The 19,835-nt window shown below is 44.7% G+C and overlaps 1 protein-coding gene across 1 annotated transcript in view; it reads left to right on the forward strand.

The window, feature by feature from the left end:
- LOC119086605 (NHS-like protein 2) overlaps positions 1-2,974 on the forward strand; it is a 101,644-nt gene extending 98,670 nt beyond the window's left edge. The window contains exons 2-4 of the mRNA XM_037198779.1: positions 2,387-2,485; positions 2,754-2,887; positions 2,969-2,974. Coding sequence (XP_037054674.1) covers positions 2,387-2,485; positions 2,754-2,887; positions 2,969-2,974 — 239 coding nt within the window. The remainder of the gene's footprint in view (positions 1-2,386; positions 2,486-2,753; positions 2,888-2,968) is intronic.
- Positions 2,975-19,835: the final 16,861 nt, after the last annotated feature.

The raw sequence follows: 19,835 nt of genomic DNA on the forward strand, positions 1-19,835 counted from the left end.
TTCGTCTTTACAAAAGCCTTCCCTAGTCCCTGAGACAAGCAGCCACCCCCCCCCCACTCTCTGGTCAGTCTCCCTACTAACCAGCGAGTTGCCTTCGGGCATCATCCGGGCTCCATTTGGCTTTGCCATCCTCCTCTCACTCCCCAGTGGGAACAAAAGGGAGGGTGCAGACTGACACTGATAGATGAGCCCCAAACTGGGCCTGGCCTGGGCCAGGGGTCCACTTGAGCCACTCTCCATAGCTGTTTCCCTGTGACTACTATATTTAGGTGGGGGGCGGGGTTGAAAGAGCCAATGAAGGAACGGACCAATGGAGGGCCAAAGTCAGGGACAGAGAGGGAGAGAGGAATGGGAAAAGGATGAGCAGAAAGGATAAAAAAGGAAAGGCGCACGGGAGGGGTGTGTGCAGAAAAGGCCCTTTAGCAGTTCCCAGTCAAAGGGCGCAGAGTGGGGTAAGAAAGACTTGAGGTTCTGGAGGTGGAAGCTGCTGCTGTGGTGGGTCAGCCGAGTATATAGCTCTTAATGGGCATTAGTGCCCTTCGGTGGCAAGCAGTTCACAGAAGTGTGTCCTGCTAGGACCAAGTGACAGCCAACCAGGATGCCCCTTTGAAAAGAGCAGAAGCAAGCGTGGGCACAAGAGCTGCCAAGCTCCTCAGAGAGCTCTCAAGGACGTCAAAGGCCCTGGCACCCCAGAACTGCCTCGCCCCACAAGACTGGCTCTTGCCCAGGAAGATGGACACAGGGAGAGAAGAGACAAATTCTGGGCAACCAGGATTCCAGAGCCTGTGCCAGACACGTGTGACACACAGAGCTCATTTGACCCTTACTACGATTCTGTGCGGTAGAGAATGAGCCCATTTTTTAGATCAGAAAACTGAGGTCCTGGCCAGGTTCAGAATATCGCCCAAGGACACCCAGCTTGAGAGAGTTGGACCTAGGGTTCTAATGTAGGTTATCCGTCCCTTAATGAGTGGGCCAAGACCCAGAGGCTGGCAGCAAATTGATCTCCAGCATTTCTGACTTTGGCTATGGGGCTCATTTCTTTGGATTGATTTATGTAAGTGTCAACAAAAGACCAGCAGTTTTTTTTCAAGCTTTGGAATGGGCCCTCAGAATCATGTGCTGTCTTCCACTTTCCAGCTGGGTGCCTTTGCTTAGGGGTTCATGAATTTGAAGCAGCAAGTTCAGCCCAAGAATCTGCAGTGTGCACAGGAACTCGCAGGGCATTTTTTGTCCTGAAACACACCCAAATGTGGGCGCTTGCAGCCTGGGGCCAGGCTTTCCATCCCCTCCCTCTCAGCGACCTCACCAGTATATGATACTTCTGGTGCTTGCCTAGGCTCCCATCCCACCCCATCCCACCCCACCCCAGTCCCGTCTTTTAATTTCTTTCAGATGTCGCCTCTACACTGTCCCCACTGCGGTCCATTGCTTTCGCTCAGTGGGTGATATATGCCTTCTGTCTGTTGGCAGCTGTGAATGACAGGAAGCTGGACAGGGCAAATTAGGACAGCTTTTCTTGGAATTCTGAGGTTGATGTAGTTAGGCTAGCTCATGCAGGTAGAGTGGCTGGTGCCAGCCAGGGGCCCAGTGCAGGAGGAAAAATGACATGTCGCACCCCGACTCCCCAGTACGGGTTTGGCTTTGAGGTGGGACAGTATAGCTAGAAAACCCATGATGGCTGTTTTCTGAACTCACTCTAGAGTCAGGAATAGACTAGAACCCTTCGGGCTTCCCAGAGCTGTGTGTCCTGAACGGGTGACAGTGTGTTAGGATGCTCCTGCATGGGTGACAGTGTGTTAGGATGCTCCTGCATGGGTGACAGTGTGTTAGGATGCTCCTGTTACACAGAAACCTTCTGAAATCTTGCTGACAAGAGAATTCTTGTTGACTCACACAATGACGTGGAGAGGAACAAGATGCTGGTCTTGGGTTGGGGCTTGTGCTCTGGCCATCTTAGTGGGGCAGGACACCTCAGAAACACTTTCAAAGGAAGGATAAGAGCAGATGGGCAAATAGGAGCAAAGCAAATGATATACCTGTGTGAAATTTTTGTAATAAAATCTACCGTTCTGTACAACGAATATGTGCAAATAAAAATAAAATTTATTGAGAATCTGACCTGGCTAAGATTAGCAGCGGTTAGCAGACCAAAGCAGAAAGATTTTGAGTTTGAGGCCAGCCTGGGCTACACAGCAAGATCCTGCCTGAAACGTAAACAAAAAACCAAATCTAAACAACAAAGAATGTAACGGCTTCTTCCCACCCTCTGTGTGCAGAGGTTTGCCTAGGAGTTGGGTACAGCCGTCACAGAGGCCCTGCCCAGAAAGAGCACGGAAAGCAATGTTCTCACCCCAATTCCCTTTTTCTTCTCTTGTCCTTACAGGTGCCTGCTACTGGGCGGACGGGATTCACAGCCAGAGGGCCAGGGAGCTTGTGGAGGAAGCCAGCACAGGTCAGCTACAAGGAACAAACTGGATGTGGGGTGGGGTGGGGGGGAGTGGGTGGATATACGGAGTAACAAGTAGAAAATGACCAGGCAAAGTGCCTGTTTGGGGAGCTGGCTTCTCCATTCCCAACCTCCACGGAGGTGCCACTTTCTCAGTGAGACCTTCTCTGGCCACGTTCCTCAAATGGCGCTTCTCATTCCCCATTGCCTCACACCCTTTCCCCATGCTGCTGTTCATAATAGCACTTAATGCCACCCACCGGCTAAGTTTCTCATTCAGCCTGTCCATTGCCTGCTCTCCCAGTAGAACAGGAGCTCCAGCAGGGCAAGGACTTTGTGTTGAGCACCGCTATTGTTGCCATCTGGCACAGAGCAGGTACTCAACAAATGGTGAATGAGGAAATAATTGACAGGATGCACTGGCTGGGGCCACCCAAGGTGAGCCTGTCCTTAGCCTTATGTGGTGGGTTGTAGGCATCCAGCCTTTACTCAGCTGCTCAACCGCTGCCGTGTCTTCAGGTCTGAAGATGGGGAAGCCTTGGCTGTTCCCAGGATTATGGCTGGACGACACTTGGTTGACCATAGCCTTCTAGGGGATGTTGCTCTGTTGTCTGCTGCGTATTATTTAAGTAGTTATTAGCCTCAGCTGCAAGTGGGCCTGTTTCAAAATGAGAAGGATCAGAGCCACTTCCTTCGGGCAGAAAGGGCAGGGGGCTGGGAGCTATGTCCCTGGCCACCATGCTGATGAAACATGTCAAATCCAGATGAGCAAGGCAGATGTGAATTCCTACAACACTGCAGTTGTGTCCAGGATGTTTTTATAACACAAATAATATGAATATATTCTCAGTAATATTTGTGTTGTTCCAGCACTGGTGATGGAACCCAGGATCTTGTCATGCTAGGCAGTCACTCTGCCACTGAGCTGCACCCCTAGCCCATGAATACATTCTTATTGCAAACAAAATCAATTTGGCTGCTTTTAAAATCCTCTCTGTAGTCACCCTGCTCCCCAGAGGTAGCCACTGTTCCCAGTGTGGAGTGTTCACCTTCTTTCGGGTCTTCATCCCTGTGTAGACCTTGGTTTTACATGGAAACTTGAAAACAAACATCAGTCAGTGGTGTACTAAACAGTGATCTGTACCTCGCTTTTTTCACTTAATGTATGTCTTGGGAACCTCTTGTGCCAGGATGTGCATCTAACTCACTGTTCTCATAATTAAATTTTTATTTTTAAATCTTTGTAGAGTTACCTGCCATTTCAAAAATAATACAGGTGTTCTTTGCCCAACTTTTTGCTATGGTTAGAAATCCAGGACAACACACAAGCAGGATGCTGAGACTGACTGCCATGAAATAGCATTTCCACACTACCAGGCCATGCCTACCCAACGCCTGTTTAACCCCTATCTATTTGTGCACATATGCCTAATCAAGCCATGGTGTGAAAGTCAGAGGACAATTTGCAGGAGCGACTTCTCTCCTTCCTGGATCTCAGGTCATCAGGCTTAGGGGCAAGCTCCTTTTCCCACTGAGCCACTTCACTGGGCCCCCCATTTCTTTGTTTTATTTCATTGACTGTATTTATTGTGCGTTATACTATGGTACATACAAATATATGTTGTACATTGAATACATTGCCCATACTCTCTCCCTGGCCTCTCTTCCCCACCTTCATATTAGTCCCCCTTGGGAAAGTTTCACTTCTACTTCCATGTCATAGATACATAAATGATTTTATGTATCTATATAAAACCTAGGAATCACAAGTGAGAGGAAACATATATTTGTCTGTCTAAGGCTGGCTTAATTTGCTTAATATGAATATCTCCCCTTGGATCTATTTTTCTGCAAATGATATAACAACTCTGTTCCATTTCTTGAATTAGGTCATTTCAACAAAGATTAGGTAGAAAATGCAATCATACATCATGTGACCTTTAGGGATTTCTTTCCATTGCCACCATTATCTAGAGTAGTTGTTCTCAACCTGTGGGTCACGACCCCTTTGGGGGCTGTATATCAGACTTCCTGCATATCAGATACTTACATTGAGATTCGTAACAGTAGCAAAATTTCAGTTAGGAAGTAGCAATGAAATAATTTTATGGTTCCCCAACATGAGGAACAATATTAAAGGGTCAGAGCATTAGGAAGGTTGAGAAGCACAGCTCTAGAGCGTCCTCATTGGAGTCATCACAAATGTCAATATTCGGATTCATTCACTGTTTATTTATACCATAGTCCTCCTTTGTTTTGCTGGGTAGTTTTTTACTTTTTTTTTTATTCATTTTACATACCAATCACAGATCCCCCTCTCATCCTTCCTTCAGTCCCCCAAACTATCCCCCATCCCCTCCTCCAAAAGGGTAAGGCCTTCTGTGTGGGCACAGCAAAGCCTGGTATATTCAGTTGAGGCAGGACCAAGCCCCCCACCCCCACCCCCGCATCAAGGGTGAGCAAGGCATCCCACCATAGGTAATGGGCTCCAGAAAGCCAGCTCATACACCAGAGATAGATTCTGATTCCACTGACAGGGAGCCCTGAAACAGACCAAGCTACACAACTGTCTCCTGGATGCATATGGTCTAGTCCAGTCCCGTGGAGGTTCCACAGCTGTTGGTCTATAGTTTGTGAGTTCCCACTAGCTTGGTTCAGTTGTCTCTGTAGATTTCCCCATCATGATCTTGACCCCCCTTGCTCATATAATCCCGTTTCCCTCTCTTCAACTGGACTCCCAGAGCTCGGCCTGGTGCTTTTGCCACATAGTTTTCTGTGGTCTTGACTGATCACAGAAAGTTTATCCATTCACACATTGGAGGGCATCTGTAGTGTTTGCTGGGTTTGACTTTTACCAATAATACTGGAATGGGCATTTGCCTAGCAGATTTTTAGTGGACTTCAGCTTGAATTTCTCTGGGACAGATGCCCAAGAGTGCAGTTGTTGGATCGTATGGTACTTGCACGTTTAGTTTTCAAAGAACCTGTCAAATTGCTTTCCAGAATACTCTACCATTTACATTCCCACCAGCAATGTATGAGGGATCCAATTTCTAGACACTTTCATCAACATTTGGTGTTGTCACATTTTAGTAAAATTTTAGACATTCAGATAGGTGTGTGCTAATGTCTCGCTGTGGTTTTAATTTGCATTTCCCTGGTGGTTACTGATGTTGAACATCTTCTCATGGGCTGATTTGACAACCATGTCTCCTCTTCGGTAAATGTCTATTTATGTCTTTAGCTCATTTTCTGGTTGGGTTGTTTGAGTTTTTAAATGCTGAGTTTTCAGAATTCTTTATACATTATAGATTCAAGTGCTTGGTTAGACATATGTTTTGCAAATATTTCTCCTAGCATTTAACTTTTTAAAAATCCTTTCAGTAGGGTCTTCCACAAGGCAAAAGCCTTAACTTTGGATGAAGTACAATTAATTCTCCTTTTGTGAATCTTTTGAGTTAGTCTTAGAATGTGGCGCAAGCAGGCCTTGAATTCAAGATCCTCCTGTCTCTGCCTCTTTGTGGCAGGGATTACAGGCCTGTGCCCCAGCTCCCAGCTATGAATAAGATTTGATTATCAGGTAGTGGACTGGCTTATATGGCCAGCTGTAGATTTCAAGTTGAATTTCCCTTCTTTCTATTTTTCAGATTTTTTTTAAGTTTATCATGAGTGTTAGAGTTTATCAGATGCTTTTCTGCATTAATTGACACAATCGTATGTTTTTTCTTCTTTAATATGTTAATATGGTGGATTATATTAATTGTGTAGAAATAGTGTAGAATTCTTTGAACTGAGGAGTTTACCAATACAACTATTGGACCTTGATACTTCCATTTTGAGTTTTAAATTTTAAACTCATTTTTCCTTTTTCTTTCTTTTAAAGCTAAGGACATTTTTTATAATTAAAAGAAAACCAGGTAGCGAGCTGCAAACCTCAACTTCCCAGAGGAGGAGAATGGGCAGGGAGAGAGGAGCCATGCTACTTTAGTTAAATGGGCATGGAGATCAGCCATATGGCTGCATCATCCATGGCAAAAGGAACTGAAAGACTAAAGCAGCCAAGTGTGTTAGGGAAAGCATACTTAGAACAGAGGTAGAAAGAAAACGATGGAAAGTTATGCTTTGCTGAGTAATTCAGAAAAGCAGGCTGGGAAGCAGTGGCTATCTCATAAGAAGAGAAAAAAAAAGTACAGTATCTCATTAAAGGGATAATTATTCCTCCTATTTCTCTAGCTTGGCTTATGGTGATCCTGCCTTCCTAGGAGTGATCTTGCCTTCCTGAAGGATGGTCCCCTGGCCAGATAATTGACCTCGCCAACTAGACTGTTAGGTTTCCATCAAGAGAGACTCTATTTTCTTGATCAGAAAGGGTTTCCTTTAATGGGGCCTTTATTGCTACTCTAACACCACTCCCATGAAGAGGTAACTCTAAAATCATTAGGAAATAGGCTGAAAATGGAGGATAGAACCCATCTATACCATGAAAACTTACAGTTCCAGTTCCAAAACTGTCCACCAGAAGGGGTCAGTGTCTAGACTGGAAGAACTCAGTGTTCTTAATGGCTGTAGAGGTTTTTAAATCTGTTTCTTATTAGGTAGATTTTGGAGGTCTATGCTTTTTTTAAAAAAAAAAAAAAAAAGCTGGTTCATTTTATCCAAGTTATCACTGTACAGTTTCGCACAGCATTCTAGATGTCTACTGCTGTGTCCATACCACAGTCCATTAAGTACTATGGATTTAATACTTTGTGTAGTGAATCATTTTCATTCTATTTTCTCCAAAGTGTTTTTAGCATTCCTTATGCATGCTCCCTGATTTTAGAATGAGTTTGTTAAATTCAATGAATAATTCCTGTGGATATTTAGCTGGAATAACAGTGAGCTTATAGATTACTTTCAGGAGACCACGTGGTTTTTCCTTCTTCATGCAACTTTTTCTCCTTTACAGAGACCACTGGAGCTTGCATGATGGGCAGCCAGGGCTAAAGAACACATATAACCCACCTCCCTGACCTACAGTCACGCTCACCACTACCCCGCATGTGAAGGCCTGAACTTCAGGCTCCAGATGTTAAATATTTATTTTAAATCTCTAACAGGGTGTGGACACTTAGTCTATCGCTCAGTGGTACTCCCAAGCAGAGACAATACCTCCTTCTCCTGATCAGAAAGAAACAGAAGGCGTAGCCAAGCATGTAGTCAAGCACTGTCATGAGATGGTGGGGTGGTGCTTTTCTAGGGAGAGCTCAGGATGAGAGCAAGTCATGATGGGTGGGCTGAGTGGGAATTACCAGTAGGTGCAGAAACATGAGAGAATATTCTTATCTAACTTTCTTCTGTGGCTCCAGAGCAGTCGGTTCATATCCTGTGGGTTGCGACCCCTTTGGCAAACCTCTATCTCTGAAAGTATTTATATTACAATTCATATTTTTCATTGTGAGCCTAGCCTTTAATGACAGAGCCATCTCTCCTAGCCCTCTATTAGGATTCATAACAGTAGCAAGATCACAGTTATGAAAGTAATAACAAGAAGAATTTTATGCCTGGGGGTCACCACATGAGGAACTGTATTAAAGAGTCGCAGCATTAGGAAGGTTGGGAACCACTGCCGTGGGGCCACACTGCCCAGCACCATGTCTGTCCAGCGGTGCTTACTCACACGGAAGCCAAACGGGCCTTGATGCCTGGCTCAGGGTGGAGCTGTCTGAATGACTCCATAGGCTCACTCAGGTACAAACCATAGGTCTGCAAAGACACTCGGCACCATGGTGAAGCAGCTAATGTTAGTCCACAGTCCTCCACACTTTCCCCAAAGGAGACAATAGGGACTGGGTTAGGGTTTCTTTGCTTTCTCCAAACGCTGTCTAGGCAAGCTGCTCCGCCCCGACCTATGTTCCATTCAGCCCACAGGATGGGCACTGCCCTCACAAATCTGGATTCTCTTCCCCAAGGTTCTGGCCTCCAAAGCAGAGCTGCAGTCACTGCTCTGTGTTTCTTACCATCTCACAAAAGCGGCAATATATTACTAACATAGAAGACAGAACTGACAGTGGTAAACACCAGAGGCAAAGGCAATGTGGACTTTAACTTGACCCCTGAGCAATACCCACTTGTGGGTTCACGTTCTTGACTCAAACTGCAGACCCTACCGAGGTTCCAGGGTCACCTTAGGCATTCCAGTTTCTGGTGCACCTTCCTAATTCACAGTTCCTGCCACTGTCCCCTGATCCTTATTGTTTTAGAGACAAGATCTCACTATGTAGCCCTGGCAGACCTGGAACTCACTCTGTAGCCCAGGCTGGCCTCGAACTCACAAAGATCCGCCTGCCTCTGCCTCCCGAGTGCTGGGATTAAAGGAGTGTGCCACTATGGTTAGCTCTGTTCCCTGCTCCTTAACCTCAAAACATTTTACACACTCAAGCCCCACACCTACCTGCCTTTCTCGTTAGATGCTTTTCTTTTATTTCTAAAATAGTAAATGTTTGTTATAATGCTCGAATTTCAAAGTCCTGTATGACGTCATGGTCTAACGGACCCTTCCTGAGTGTTGCTGGTGTGTGTGTAGGGTGCAGTTTCATGCTGTGGAAAGCCCTTCTCACCGTGAACTTTGGGGTCACAGACGACTGAGTCATGTAGCCCCTCCCCTACTCCTCAGTGGTTTGATCCCTGCCTTCACCCCAACTTTCTCTGGTCCTCACTCAGTACCTGCCCCCACTAGGAGTTGTAATGAATCGATGCGGGGGAGTTGGGGGGGGGGCGCTCGTGCGACATTGGAAGTGACAAGGGCTTCCAGCGCGCTGGGGTTCAGAACGGGAGCACGGGAGGGCAGAGCAGGTGCTGCCGTCAAGGCTCACTGTCCCCAGGCTGGTTTGCGTGAGCAGAGCATCTCGGCTCGGCTCCGCGCGTCATCAGGCGCGTGCGGAGGCGGTTAGCCGCGGGAGCGGCGGGCGGTGAGTCATGGTCCCCGCGCACCTCCGGAACTGGAGGCTGAGCCTCACAGCCCCCGCCGAGCTCCTTGCTCCTCCCGCTCCTAGGGGCGGGCGAGCGGCAGCGAGGCCGGGGCGGGGCGGCAGGGGGCGCTGCGGTGCAGCTGTTGGCACGCCACACCACGAAAGCTGGAGCTGCCTCTGGCTGGGAAGGGTGGAGCACCAGCCCAGGGGCGGGGCGAGTGGCGAGTGAATGTCAGGGCAGCCTTGATGTTTTTAAGAGAAAGGAAGTGTACTTGAGGATGATTCATCCCTGCGCTGAGTGATGGAGCTATGGACCCCCGCAGGAGAATGACCTTCTTGCTCGGCCCACGCTGTCTAAAGCTGGCAGCATTCTCTTCTCAGAAAGGGTCCCTGATAGAGCGATTTACCCCTTTACAAAATGCATCTGCCCAGGGGACCCAGCCAGCAACCTTCTTTCCTCTGATGAATGCCACTTGAGGGAAGTGGCCTAAGATTTGAGCTGACAGTAATGCAGGGCAGGAGAAAGAGCTCTACTTATTGGGGACCAAAGTTCCACTGTCGTCTTTTGTCTTGAGATCGCCTTGTGTGTGACCTTGGGTTTTTGCTCAGGATAGAACCCAGAGCCTTGTGCATGCTAGATAAGTGCTGTGCCACCGAGCAGCGCCCCGGCCCCAAACTTAAGCTCATTATTCACTCATTCAGGATGTGTTCACAGTGCAGAGGAAGGGAGGAAGCCAAACGTGAGAACGATGACCCTGAGCAGAAAACAGCTTCTGCTTGCTGCAGGGTTATGCACCTAAGTGGTCTACAATGTTTACTGAGCACATAAATACAAGGACTTCATGCTGCACAGTGGACCGCATTTGTTTTGGTTGCTGATGCATTCTGGGGGATTGCAATCGTTACTGACACATAAGACACATTCATTTGTCAAATGATAGAGAAACACCTTGAGTGTTTTGTGTTCTCAGAAGAGGGCATGGAACCCAGAAGAGTACAGGATGAAGGCATTAGCTGAGTAGATAGGGGCTAGATGGGGGGGGGGGGCAATACAGACAGAAAAGGGCCTTGGCAAAGCACAGAGTTCACCATCTATCTGCACCTCCTTGTGCCTCAGTTCCCTCACTCAAGGATAAAAGCATAGAGATAGCTCTGCAGTCTCTCAGATTCTTCTAGCTCCAAGACGGCTTTCAGAAATGGCCCCAGGCATGTAGATTAGGCCCTGTCCAGGGCTTTTCAGCTGTTCAGCCAGGGAGGCTGAGGGTTTGACCTCTGACTCAGCCCATCTTCCGATTCCAAGCTTGGCTATTCTCGGCGCTCCTCCCCCTCCTCACTCTGTCTTCCCTCGAACTCCCACAGAAGAAATTATCCACGCCATGAATGTCTACACTTGTTTGTGTTTTGCCGTGAGTTTTCTTTGTATTAATTTGTTTCAAAATAAAGTCTTCGTTGTTTACAGATTTTTGTACTAACACAGTTTTGTTGTAGCAAAACAAGTCAGCACTTTTGTACTAAGAATAAAACAAAATCCAACCATAATTTCACCATCCAATGCAGTTCTTGGATTTTGGAATTGCCTTCATTAAAATCCGCACGCGCTGGCACTCATCGGGATAGAGCTGGCACAGGCTGAGTCTTACATTCCTAACAAAAGCGTGCGCTGAGGACAGCGCTCTCCTACCCTCTCTCGGTTGTCATGCCGGTGGCAAGAGATTTTGGCTGAGACTTCCAAACTCTGGTTCTTTAGCCAGCTGAGACTCCGCACGCTAAGTCCTCGGGCAAGTTCAGAGGACTTTATCTGTTGCTCCTCTGCTTCTGCACCACTGTATGGAAACACACACACACACACACACACACCCCCCCCCCCCGGGCCTTCAGTTGGGTTAGAGTTCCCTTCTATTTTGAGAGCCGCAGAACCACCGTTGAACTCCTTGCTGTGAGGGAGAGCTAGGGAAGGGTGCTTAGGAACCTATTGCCCCATTTGTCAAAGGGGGAATCCCTAGAGCAAGCCCATAGCCGTGGCTGACTAAGATTTTCTCCACTTATTTAAAGCTCCAGTGTAAATACAAGGATTCTCTTCTGTCTTTAGTCCTCGCTTTTCAGTGTGTGTCCAGTGACATAAATAACGAAGTCTTAGAAGGTGGTTTATACATCTAAGTTTGGGAGACACAGCCAGGGATGGTGCACTCCAGGGGCAGAAGCAGGAGAATTGCCACAAGTTCCAGGCCAACTAAGGCTGCATAGCCAGACGCTGTCTCCGAACAAACAAACAAAAGGGATTATGAGTTAAAGTGTAGATGCTGTTGTTTTTATAAAATTGTTTGAGATGGGGTCTTCCTGTGTAGCCCAACTGGCCTTGAACTTGCAATCCTCCTGCCTCAGCCTCCAGAGTGCTAGGACTGCAGCCATACACTACTACACCAGGCCACACTGTGTTCTATAAGGTCTGGAGCAGAACATAAAAACTTTCTTTTAATGTTTTTATTTGGGGTGGTGTTTGTTGATTTTTTTTTTCAATAGTGTCTCATATTATATTTCAGGCTGGGCTGGAACACACTGCAAGCCTCCTGCCTCAGCCTCCTAAGTGCTAGGATTCCAGGCATGAGTCACCATGCCTAACTTATTGTGAGACAGGGTCCTGGCTATGCAGCCTTAGTTGGCCTGGAACCTGGAACTTAGTTGGCCCGGGCTGCTAATCCCTCCTGAGATCCAAGGATTCTTCTGCCTGAGTCTCCTGAGAACCTGGAATGCCAGGTGCACAGCTACCGTTCCTAGACACACTTCAGATTTCCTGACAAGCTTTCAAGCTGTGGTGGTGATGCTGCTGGTCCCCAGACCACACTGTGAAGAGCAAAGCTCTGTATTACGGTGTGTCCAACCTACAGCCTAGGAGCTACATGCAGCCAAGGATAACCATGCATGTGGCCCAACTCCAAGTCGTCAAGTTACTTAAAACATTTGGAGGTTTTTGTGATTTTTGTTTTTACATGGTTCTTAAGCTTGAAGTTTGTAAATGACAACATCATACCCCAGTATCAAAAAGTTGGACATGCCTTTTAGATTCCTTTTGCCCTTGTCTTTCCTGGGGGTGAAGGAACAGGGAGAGACCAGGGCACGCTATAAAAGTTAGAGTGTTTAAAAACACACACACACACACACACACACACACACACACACGCACGCACCACGCACTCACGCACGCACGCACGCACGCACGCACACATACACACATCATTGAGGTCTATGTCCTGGGTGTTTGATGTGTGCTTGCTAAGTGAATATAGAAAGTTGAGCAGTGAGCAGACTTAAAATGACACTCCTTCCTCTCCAATGACTTGTTCCTTTCAGTGGCAATATTTTCAGCTTCCTGGTCACCAAATGGAATCAGGTTGACAGCTGTCCTGGCTCTGCCTTTCCTTTTTCAGTGTTTCTGTTCCTACACACGTCTCACCTATCCCCTGCCTTTTTGTTTCTGGTCCCTTTCCTGTTGAATTTAAAATCACTGGCTGTATGAGCGTACAAGGAAAATGGATGGGCAGAGAAAGAGAGCTTTTCCCTGGGGCCAGGTGGGCCTTAAACCTCCCTTACTATGCGTCTATACCGGTCTATGAGGCTGGCATTATTGTTCCCTAGGTAACTGAAACGCCGAGAAGTTGAGTTACCTGGACAAGGTCTCATAGCAAGAAAGTGATGAGCTGAGATTTGGATTGAAGCATCTCTCACTCCAAAGCCTCCCCTTTCAGTGTAGCATCCCTTCATCTTACTCATGTTGAGTACAGGTAGGTGAGGAGTCTAGGGTCAGCCAAGGGGTCAGACATAGATGAGACTGGAATGTCCTTTCAGACATCTAAACTAAATTTTCATTGGGTCATCCTTCTATTCAGAAGTTCTGGAGACACCCTCTTACCTGTAGACTAGAGTGGACACTTCTGGCTCTGATAGTTAAGCTCCTCCATGGTCCTTGGATTCAACTCAGCTCTTCTTCGCAGCCTGACTTTTCTCCTCCCAGAATCCTCTTCTTCCCTCCCTTCCACCATGCTTTAGAGTTTCCTTGTCATAGTGCCCTAGCTCTCTGGTTTTTGGGGAGTGGGGTGGGGCAGAAAAGGACCCACTCTATGGCTCAGTCTTGCCTTGAACTCGATGTCTATGATGACTAGCATTGATTATCAACTTGACAAGATCTAGAATCAGACGTTTATTCCACCACACTTAACATTTCCAGTTCCTAGAAACATCTGAGTTGTGCCTTCCCCCAACTTTTTCTGTTTATCTAACAATTGGTCCTAAATGTTGCCTCAGATCACCTCAACTCCATGATCTGATCCGTGATACCTCACACCCAACTGCCTTTTGCATTTCAGCCTGATGTCAGTACCCCAGGCGCCTGCTTGGCCCGACAGCAAAGTCAAATATGGCTGCCTGGTTCACTGCTCACGTGTTTCTTTCCCTGCTTTTCAGATCATGTCTTCATAAACAAGGTCTAGGCTCCTGGGAGGGGGCAGGACTGTCCTATTCTTCTCTTTAGCCTTCACAATACAAACATTTCATTTTATCCATCCCTCACCCTGTCACGGTTTTTCTTTTTTCTTCTTTTTTAACATTTAGTTAGTTTAGTTAGTTAATTTTTAAAGTATTTTTTCATTCATTTTACATACCAACCACAGATTCCCCTCTCATCCCTCCTCTCTCCCCCTCTCCTCCCCTGCTAACCCCTCCTTCTCTTCTCCAACAGGGTAAGTTCTCCCATGCAGGGACAGCTAAGCCTGGTACATTCAGTTAAGGCAGGACCAAGCCCCTCCCTGCTTTATCAGGGCTGAGTAAGGTGTCCAACCATAGGTGATGGGCTCCAGAGAGCCAGCTCATGCACCAGGGATAGATCCTGATCACACTGTCAGGGGCCCCTCAAACAGACCCAGCTACACAACTGTCTCACTTATACAGAGGACCTAGTCCAGTCCCATGCAGGCTCCACAGCTGTCTGTCTAAAGTTCATGAGTTCCTTGAGCTTAGTTCAGTTGTCTCTGTAGTCATGATCTTGACTCCCCTTCCTCACATAATCCCTCTTTTCTCTCTTCAACTGGACTCCAGGAGCTCAGCCTGGTGCTTGGCTGTGGATTTCTGCATCTGTTTCCATCAGCTACTGGATGACGACTCTATGATGACAGTTAGGGTATTCGCTGATCTAATTACCAGGGTAGGCCAGCACAGGCACCCTCTCCACTATTGCTAATAGTCTAAGCTGGAGTCATCTTGTGGATTCCTGGGAACTTCCCTAGCACCCAGTTTCTCCCTATCCCCGTAATTTCTCCCTCTATCAAGATATCTCTTTCATTGCTCTCTCACTCCATCCCTCCCCCAGATCAACGTTCTCATCCCCCATCCTTCACCCTCTATTGCCCCCTCTCATCACCAGTTTACTCATGGAGATCTCTTCTGTTTCCCCTTTCCAAGGTGATCTGTACATCCCTCTTAGGATCCGCCTTGTTTCCTAGCTTCTCTGGAGCTGTGGGTTGTAGTCTGATTATCCTTTGCTTTACATCTAACATCCATTTATGAGTGAGTACATACCATGTTTGTCTTTCTGAGTCTGGGTTACCTCACTCAGGATGATTTTTTTCTAGTTCCATCTATTTGCCTGCAAATTTCATGATGTCATTGTTTTTTACAGCTGAGTGATACTCCATTGTGTAAATGGAGTACACATTTTCTTAATTCATTCTTCAGTTGAGGGGTATCTAGGTTGTTCCCAGGTTCTGCCTATTACAAATAATGCCGCTATGAACATAATTGAGCAAATTTCTTTTTGGTATGCTTGAACATCCCTTAGGTATATGCCCAAGAGTGGTATCATTGGGTCTTGAAGTAGATTGATTCCCAGTTTTCTGAGAATCAGCCACACTGATTTCCAAAGTGGCTATACAAGCTTGTATTCCCACCAGCAATGGAGGAGTGTTCCCTTGCTCCACATCCTCTCCAACATAAGCTGTCATCAGTGTTTTTTATCTTAGCCATTCTGACAGGTGTAAGATAGTATCTCAGAGTCTTTTTGATTTGCATTCCCCTGATGACTAAGGATATTGAGCAGTTCCTTAAATGTCTTTCGGCCATTTGGGATTCTTCTGTTGAGAATTCTCTGTTTAGATCTGTAGCCTATTTTTTAATTGAATTGTTTGGTATTTTGATGTCCAGTTTCTTGAGCTATTTATATATGGAGATCAGTCATCTGTCAGATGTGGGGTTGGTGAAAATGTTTTCCTATTCTGTAGGCTGTTGTTTTGTCTTATCTACTGTGTCCTTTACCTCACAGAAGCTTCTCAGTTTCAGGAGGTCCCATTTATTAATTGTTTCTGTCAGTGTCTTAGCTTATTTTAAATTGCCTTTATTATGTTTAGGTATATTCCTTGTATTCCTGATTCTCTACAGGACCTTTATCATGAAGGAGTGTTGTGTGGTGGTATTGTGTTCCCCAAAATATTGTGTACCTTAATAAACTTATCTGGGGTCAGAGAACAGAAAAGCCACTAGTTAGGCAGTGGTAGCACACGCCTTTAACCTAGCATTCCAGAGGCAGAAATCCATCTGGGATCTCTGTGAATTCAAGGCCACATTGGAAACAGCCAGGCATGGTGACTCATGCCTTTAATCCCAGAAAGCCAGCCTTTAATCCTAGGGAGTGATGGTAGAAAGCAGAAAGGTATATAAGGCATGAGGACCAGAAACTAGAAGCATTTGGCTGGTTAAGCATTCAGGCTTTTGAGCAGTAATTCAGCTGAGACCCATTCCGGATGAGGACTCAGAGGCCTCCAGTCTAAGGAGACAAGACCAGCTGAGGATCCGGCGAGATGAGATAGCTGTGGCTTGTTCTGTCTCTCTGACCTACCAGTGTTCACCCCAATAACTAGTGTCGGGTTTGGTTTTATCAAAAAGAACTTTTAAGATTCCTGCTACAGTGTTGAATGTTGTCAAAGGCTTTTTCAGCATCTAATGAGCTGATCATGTAGTTTTTTTTTTTATTTAAGGTGTTATATTTAGGAAGTGGCTGTGCCAATTTGTTCAAGACTACTTCCTACTTTCTCTTCTATCAGGGTTCAGTGTAACTGGATTTATGTTGAGGTCTTTGATCCACTTGGACTTGAGTTTTATGCACGGTGATAGATATGGATATATTTGCAATTTTCTGCATGTTGACATCCAGTTATGCCAGCACCATTTGTTGAAGATGCTTTCTTTTTTCCATTGTACAGTTTTGGCTTCTTTGTCAAAAATCAGGTGTTCAGAGGTGTGTAGATTAATGTCAGAATCTTCAACTGGATTCCATTGATCCACATGTTGGTTTTTATGCCAACACCAAGGTTTTTTTTTTTTTTTTTTTTTTTTTTTTTTTTTTTTTTTTTTTTTTTACTATAGCTCTATAGTAGAGCTTGAAGTCAGGGATGGTGATGCCTCCAGAAGTTGCTTTATTGTAAAGGATTGTTTTAGATATCCTAGATTTTCTGTTTTTCCATATGAAGTTAAGTATTGTTCTTTCCAGGTTTGTGAAGAATTATGTTGGTATTTTGATGGGGATTGCATTGAATATATAGATTTCTTTTGGTAAGATTGCCATTTTCACTATGTTAATCCTGCCTATCCATGAGCATGGGAGATCTTTCCATTTTCTGACATCTTCTTCAATTTCTTTCTTTAAGGACTTAAAGTTCTTGTACAGGTCCTTCACTTGCTTAGTTAGAGTTACCCCAAGGTATTTTATGTTATTTGTGGCTATTTTAAAGGATGATGTTTCTCTGATTTCTTTCTCAACCCGTTTATCATTTGTATATAGGAGGGCTACTGATTTTTTTTAGTTAATATTGTATCCTGCCACATTACTGAAGGTGTCTGTCAGTTGTAGGAATTCCTGGTAGAATTTTTGGGGTCACTTCTGTAGATTATCATATCATCTGCAAATAGCAAAAGTTTGACTTCTTCCTTTACAATTTGTATCCCCTTGATCTCCTTTTGTTGTCTTATTGTTCTAGGTAGAACTTCGAGTACTATATTGAATAGATATGAGGAGAGTGGACAGCCTTGTCTTGTTCCTGATTTTAGTGGAATCACTTTGAGTTTCTCTCCATTTAATTTGATGTTGGCTATTGGCTTATTTTAAATTGCCTTTATTATGTTTAGGTATATTCCTTGTATTCCTGATCTCTCCAGGACCTTTGTCATGAAGGAGTGTTGAATGTTGTCAAAGGCTTTTTCAGCATCTAATGAGATGATTTCATGTAGTTTTTTTTTATTTCAGTTTGTTTATATGATGAATTACATTGACAGATTTTCATATGTTGAACCATCCCTGCATCTCTGGGATAAAGCCTACTTGGTCATGGTGGATGATTGTGTGTGTGTGTGTGTGTGTGTGTGTGTGTGTGTGTGTGTGTGTGTTCTTGGATTCGGTTTGCCAGTATTTTTGCATCAATGTTCATGAGGGAGATTGGTCTGTAATTCTCTTTCTTTCTTGCATCTTTGTATGGTTTTGGTATCAGGGTGACTGTAGCCTCATAAAAACAGTTTGACAATGTTCCTTTGGTTTCTATTGTGTGAAACAATTTGAGGAGTATTGGTATTAGCTCTTCTTTGAAATTCTGGTAGAATTCTGCACTGAAGCCATCTGGCCCTGGGCTTTTTTGGGGGGTAGGGGAGACTTTTAATCACTGCTTCTATTTCCATAGGAGTTATAGGTCTATTTAAATTGCTTACCTGGTCTTGATTTAATTTGGATATATGGTACCTATCCAAAAAATTGTCCATTTCTTTTAGATTTTCCAGTTTCATGGAGTACAGGTTTTTGAAGTATGACCTGATGGTTCTCTGGATTTCCTCATTGTCAGTTATGTCTCCCTTTTCATTTCTGATTTTGTTCATTTGGATGCTCTTTCTCTCTGCCATTTAGTTAGCATGGATAAGGGTTTATATCTTGTTGATTTTCTCAAAGAACCAACTCTTTGATTCACTGATTCTTTGTACCATTCACTTTGTTTCTATTTTGTTGATTTCAGCTCTCAGTTTGATTATTTCCTGTTGTCTACTCCTCCTGGGTCAGTTTGCTTCTTTTTCATCTAGAGCTTTCAGGTGTGCTGTTAAGTCATTAGTGTGAGAATTCTCCATCTTCTTTATGTAGGCATTTAGTGCTATGAACTTTCCTCTTAGCACTGCTTTCATAGTGTCCCATAGGTTTGGGTATGTTGTGTCTTCATTTTCATTGAATTCTAGGAAATCTTTAATTTCTTTATCTCTTCCTTGACCCAGTGGTGATTCAGGTGAGCATTGTTCAGTCTCCATGAGTTTGTAGGCTTTCTGTAATTTGTGTTGTTGTTGGATTCTAACTTTAAGGCATGAGTCTGATAAAATACAGGAGATTATTCCAATTTTTGTATCTGTTGAGATTTGTTTTGTGACCGAGTACGTGGCAGATTTTAGAGAAGTTTCCATGGGTGCTGAGAAGAAGGTATATTCTTTTGTGTTAGGGTAGAATGTTCTGTAGATGTCTATTAAATCTATTTGAGTCATAACATCTGTTAGTTCCCTTATTTCTCGTTGAGTTTCTGTCTGGCAGACCTGTCTGTTGGTGAGAGTTGGGTGTTGAAGTCTCCTACTACTAGTGTATGGGGTTTGATGTGCAATTTAAGCTTTAGTAATGTTTCTTTTACATATGTGGGTGCCCTTGTATTTGGGGCATAAATATTAGGAATTGAGACTTTCTTTTGATGAATTTTTCCTGTGATGAATATGTAATGTCCTTCTTGATCTGTTTTGATTAATTTTAGTTTGAAAGATATTTTGTTAACTATTAGGATAGCTACACCAGCTTGCTTCTTAAGTCCATTTGACTGGAAAGACTTTTCCCAGCTCTTTACTCTGAGGTAGTGTCTGTCTTTGAAGTTGAGGTGTGTTTCTTGTATGCAGCAGAAGGATGGATTCTATTTTTTTTATCCATTCTGTTAGTCTGTGTCTTTTTATAGACAAATTGAGTCCATTGATAATAAGGGATATTAATGACCAGTGATTGTTAATTCCTCTTATTTTTTGTGATAAGTGTTGTGTGTTTCCCTTCTTTGGGGTTTGTTGGTGTGGGATTATCTATTGTCTATGTTTTCATGGGTGCATCTAACTTCCTTGGATTGGATTTTTCCTTCTAGTGATTTCTGTAGGGCTGGATTTGTGGATAGGTATTGTTTAAATCTGGAATTATCATGGAATATTTTGTTTACTCCATCTAAGGCGATTGAGAGTTTTGCTGGGTATAATAGTCTGGGTTGGCATCCATGGTCTCTTAGTGTCTGCATAACATCCGTACAGGACCTTCTGACTTTCAGAGTCTCCATTGAGAAGTCAGGTGTTATTCGGATGGATCTGCCTTTATATGTTACTTGGCCTTTTTCCTTTGCAGCTCTTAA

Source organism: Peromyscus leucopus, chromosome X (assembly GCF_004664715.2).
Source record: "Peromyscus leucopus breed LL Stock chromosome X, UCI_PerLeu_2.1, whole genome shotgun sequence".
NCBI lineage: Eukaryota > Metazoa > Chordata > Mammalia > Rodentia > Cricetidae > Peromyscus > Peromyscus leucopus.